General features: G+C 43.0%; 1 protein-coding gene across 1 annotated transcript in view; it reads left to right on the top strand.

Annotated features, from left to right (window-relative positions):
* The first annotated feature begins 5,588 nt into the window (after nt 1-5,588).
* The window catches only part of LOC115119512 (exostosin-1a-like), a 37,213-nt gene continuing 36,801 nt past the window's right edge, over nt 5,589-6,000 (top strand). The window contains exon 1 of the mRNA XM_065027044.1: nt 5,589-5,692. Coding sequence (XP_064883116.1) covers nt 5,589-5,692 — 104 coding nt within the window. The remainder of the gene's footprint in view (nt 5,693-6,000) is intronic.

The following is a 6,000-nucleotide window of genomic DNA, read 5'->3' as shown; positions in this document are numbered from 1 at the left end:
TCTACTGTCTCCATCTACTGTCTCCATATAGATCACCATCTACTGTCCCCATATAGATCACCATCTACTGTCCCCATCTACTGTCCCCATATAGATCACCATCTACTGTCTCCATATAGATCACCATCTACTGTCCCCATATAGATCACCATCTACTGTCCCCATATAGATCACCATCTACTGTCCCCATATAGATCACCATCTACTGTCTCCATATAGATCACCATCACCATCTACTGTCTCCATATAGATCACCATCTACTGTCCCCATATAGATCACCATCTACTGTCCCCATATAGATCACCATCTACTGTCCCCATATAGATCACCATCTACTGTCCCCATCTACTGTCCCCATATAGATCACCATCTACTGTCTCCATCTACTGTCCCCATATAGATCACCATCTACTGTCTCCATATAGATCACCATCTACTGTCCCCATATAGATCACCATCTACTGTCTCCATATAGATCACCATCTACTGTCCCCATATAGATCACCATCTACTGTCCCCATATAGATCACCATCTACTGTCTCCATATAGATCACCATCTACTGTCCCCATATAGATCACCATCTACTGTCCCCATCTAGTCCCCATCTACTGTCTCCATATAGATCACCATCTACTGTCCCCATATAGATCACCATCTACTGTCCCCATATAGATCACCATCTACTCCCCATATAGATCACCATCTACTGTCCCCATATAGATCACCATCTACTGTCCCCATATAGATCACCATCTACTGTCCCTCCTACTGTCTCCATATAGATCACCATCTACTGTCTCCATATAGATCACCATCTACTGTCCCCATATAGATCACCATCTACTGTCTCCATATAGATCACCATCTACTGTCCCCATAGATCACCATCTAGATCACCATCTACTGTCCCCATATAGATCACCATCTACTGTCCCCATCTACTGTCTCCATATAGATCACCATCTACTGTCCCCCACCATCTACTAGTCATCTACTGTCTCCATATAGATCACCATCTACTGTCCCCATATAGATCACCATCTACTGTCTCCATATAGATCACCATCTACTGTCCCCATATAGATCACCATCTACTGTCATATAGATCCATCTACTGTCCCCATATAGATCACCATCTACTGTCCCCATATAGATCACCATCTACTGTCCCCATATAGATCACCATCTACTGTCTCCATATAGATCACCATCTACTGTCCCCATATAGATCACCATCTACTGTCCCCATATAGATCACCATCTGTCCCCATATAGATCACCATCTACTAGTCCCCATATAGATCACCATCTACTGTCCCCATATAGATCACCATCTACTGTCCCCTAGATCACCATCTACTGTCTCCATATAGATCACCATCTACTGTCTCCATATAGATCACCATCTACTGTCCCCATATAGATCACCATCTACTAGATCACCATCTACTGTCCCATATAGATCACCATCTACTGTCCCCATATAGATCACCATCTACTGTCCCCATATAGATCACCATCTACTGATCACCATCTACTGTCCCCATATAGATCACCATCTACTAGATCACCATCTACTGTCCCCATATAGATCACCATCTACTGTCCCCATATAGATCACCATCTACTGTCCCACCATCTACTGTCCCCATATAGATCACCATCTACTGTCCCCATATAGATCACCATCTACTGTCCCCATCTACTAGATCACCATCTACTCCATATAGATCACCATCTACTGTCCCCATCTACTGTCTCCATATAGATCACCATCTACTGTCCCCATATAGATCACCATCTACTGTCCCCATATAGATCACCATCTACTGTCCCCATATAGATCACCATCTACTGTCCCCATCTACTGTCTCCATATAGATCACCATCTACTGTCTCCATATAGATCACCATCTACTGTCCCCATCTACTGTCCCCATATAGATCACCATCTACTGTCCCATAGATCATATAGATCACCATCTACTGATCACCATCTACTGTCCCCATATAGATCACCATCTACTGTCCTCCATATAGATCACCATCTACTGTCCCCATATAGATCACCATCTACTGTCCCCATATAGATCACCATCTACTGTCCCCATATAGATCACCATCTACTGTCCCCATATAGATCACCATCTACTGTCCCCATATAGATCACCATCTACTGTCCCCATATAGATCTACTGTCACCATCTACTGTCCCCATATAGATCACCATCTACTGTCCCCATATAGATCACCATCTACTGATCCCCATCTACTGTCCCCATATAGATCACCATCTACTGTCTCCATATAGATCACCATCTACTGTCCCCATATAGATCACCATCTACTGTCCCCACCATCTACTGATCACCATCTAGATCACCATCTACTGTCCACCATCTACTGTCCCCATATAGATCACCATCTAGATCCCCATCTACTGTCTCCATATAGATCACATCATCTACTGTCTCCATATAGATCACCATCTACTGTCACCATATAGATCACCATCTACTGTCACCATCTACTGTCCCCATATAGATCACCATATACTGTCCCCATCTACTGTCTCCATATAGATCACCATCTACTGTCCCCATATAGATCACCATCTACTGTCCCCATCTACTGTCTCCATATAGATCACCATCTACTGTCCCCATATAGATCACCATCTACTGTCCCCATATAGATCACCATCTACTGTCCCCATATAGATCACCATCTACTGTCCCCATATAGATCACCATCTACTGTCCCCATATAGATCACCATCTACTGTCCCCATATAGATCACCATCTACTGTCTCCATATAGATCACCATCTACTGTCCCCATATAGATCACCATCTACTGTCCCCATATAGATCACCATCTACTGTCCCCATATAGATCACCATCTACTGTCACCATATAGATCACCATCTACTGTCCCCATATAGATCACCATCTACTGTCTCCATATAGATCACCATCTACTGTCCCCATATAGATCACCATCTACTGTCCCCATATAGATCACCATCTACTGTCACCATATAGATCACCATCTACTGTCCCCATCTACTGTCCCCATATAGATCACCATCTACTGTCCCCATATAGATCACCATCTACTGTCCCCATCTACTGTCCCCATATAGATCACCATCTACTGTCTCCATATAGATCACCATCTACTGTCCCCATCTACTGTCTCCATATAGATCACCATCTACTGTCCCCATCTACTGTCTCCATATAGATCACCATCTACTGTCCCCATATAGATCACCATCTACTGTCCCCATATAGATCACCATCTACTGTCCCCATATAGATCACCATCTACTGTCCCCATATAGATCACCATCTACTGTCTCCATATAGATCACCATCTACTGTCCCCATCTACTGTCTCCATATAGATCACCATCTACTGTCTCCATATAGATCACCATCTACTGTCTCCATATAGATCACCATCTACTGTCCCCATATAGATCACCATCTACTGTCCCCATATAGATCACCATCTACTGTCTCCATATAGATCACCATCTACTGTCCCCATATAGATCACCATCTACTGTCCCCATATAGATCACCATCTACTGTCTCCATATAGATCACCATCTACTGTCCCCATATAGATCTACCATCTACTGTCCCCATATAGATCACCATCTACTGTCCCCATATAGATCACCATCTACTGTCCCCATATAGATCACCATCTACTGTCCCCATATAGATCACCATCTACTGTCCCCATATAGATCACCATCTACTGTCCCCATATAGATCACCATCTACTGTCTCCATATAGATCACCATCTACTGTCCCCATATAGATCACCATCTACTGTCCCCATATAGATCACCATCTACTGTCCCCATATAGATCACCATCTACTGTCACCATATAGATCACCATCTACTGTCCCCATATAGATCACCATCTACTGTCCCCATATACAACACCATCTACTGTCTCCATATAGATCACCATCTACTGTCTCCATATAGATCACCATCTACTGTCCCCATATAGATCACCATCTACTGTCCCCATATAGATCACCATCTACTGTCCCCATATAGATCACCATCTACTGTCACCATATAGATCACCATCTACTGTCCCCATCTACTGTCCCCATATAGATCACCATCTACTGTCCCCATATAGATCACCATCTACTGTCCCCATCTACTGTCCCCATATAGATCACCATCTACTGTCTCCATATAGATCACCATCTACTGTCCCCATCTACTGTCTCCATATAGATCACCATCTACTGTCCCCATCTACTGTCTCCATATAGATCACCATCTACTGTCCCCATATAGATCACCATCTACTGTCCCCATATAGATCACCATCTACTGTCCCCATATAGATCACCATCTACTGTCCCCATCTACTGTCTCCATATAGATCACCATCTACTGTCTCCATATAGATCACCATCTACTGTCCCCATCTACTGTCCCCATATAGATCACCATCTACTGTCCCCATATAGATCACCATCTACTGTCTCCATATAGATCACCATCTACTGTCCCCATATAGATCACCATCTACTGTCCCCATATAGATCACCATCTACTGTCCCCATATAGATCACCATCTACTGTCTCCATCTACTGTCTCCATATAGATCACCATCTACTGTCCCCATATAGATCACCATCTACTGTCCCCATATAGATCACCATCTACTGTCCCCATATAGATCACCATCTACTGTCCCCATATAGATCACCATCTACTGTCCCCATATAGATCACCATCTACTGTCCCCATATAGATCACCATCTACTGTCCCCATATAGATCACCATCTACTGTCCCCATATAGATCACCATCTACTGTCCCCATCTACTGTCCCCATATAGATCACCATCTACTGTCTCCATATAGATCACCATCTACTGTCCCCATATAGATCACCATCTACTGTCTCCATATAGATCACCATCTACTGTCCCCATATAGATCACCATCTACTGTCCCCATATAGATCACCATCTACTGTCCCCATATAGATCACCATCTACTGTCCCCATATAGATCACAATCTACTGTCCCCATATAGATCACCATCTACTGTCTCCATCTACTGTCCCCATATAGATCACCATCTACTGTCCCCATATAGATCACCATCTACTGTCCCCATATACAGAACCAGTCAAATGTTTAGACACACCTACTCATTCAAGGGCTTTTCTTTTTTTTTTACTATTTTCTAGATTTTAGAATAGTAGTGAAGACATCAAAACTATGAAATAACACATATGGAATCATGTAGTAACCAAAAAAGTGTTAAATGAGTTTGAGCCAATCAGTTGTGTTGTGACAAGGTAGGTGGGGTATACAGAAGATAGACCTATTTGGTAAAAGACCAAGTCCATATTATGGCAAGAACAGCTTAAATAAGCAAAGAGAAATGACAGTCCATCGTTACTTAAGACACAAATGTCAGTCTATCCGGAGAATTTCAAGAACTTTGAAAGTTTCTTCGAGTGTAGTCGCAAAAAACCATCAAGCGCTATGATGAAACTGGTTCTCATGAGGACCGCCTCAGGAAATGAAGACCCAGACCAAGAAGGAGAGTGATGGAGTGCTGCATCAGATGACCTGGCCTCAATCATGGAGCCTCTATTTGGACACAGAGACAGTGGAGCACAGAGAGTGACACACACGCACACACGCACACGCACACGCACATAAACAAACACATTTGCATACACATTTACACATTCTAATAGGCTCAAATGAAACATAGTCTTTTGTTTACCATTTTACTTTAGTCACAATTACAACAACAATTTGAGCAATTTGAGTCCTTGGCAGTGGAATGAATTAGGCTATTTTAATGACTAGAGTTCACAGGTAATGTCTTGCTGTGCGGTGCGCGAATAAAATGGTCCATCTGCTATTACAGCTGAAAGGAAGTAGAAAGATCTGCTGCAGAAACAGACGGCCAGATGGCTCAGCGT

This window comes from Oncorhynchus nerka, linkage group LG14, assembly GCF_034236695.1.
Source record: "Oncorhynchus nerka isolate Pitt River linkage group LG14, Oner_Uvic_2.0, whole genome shotgun sequence".
In the NCBI taxonomy this organism is placed as follows: Eukaryota; Metazoa; Chordata; class Actinopteri; order Salmoniformes; family Salmonidae; genus Oncorhynchus; species Oncorhynchus nerka.
The sequence above is the reverse complement of the archived record's forward strand: the minus strand, read 5'-3'. Positions and strand labels throughout refer to the sequence as shown.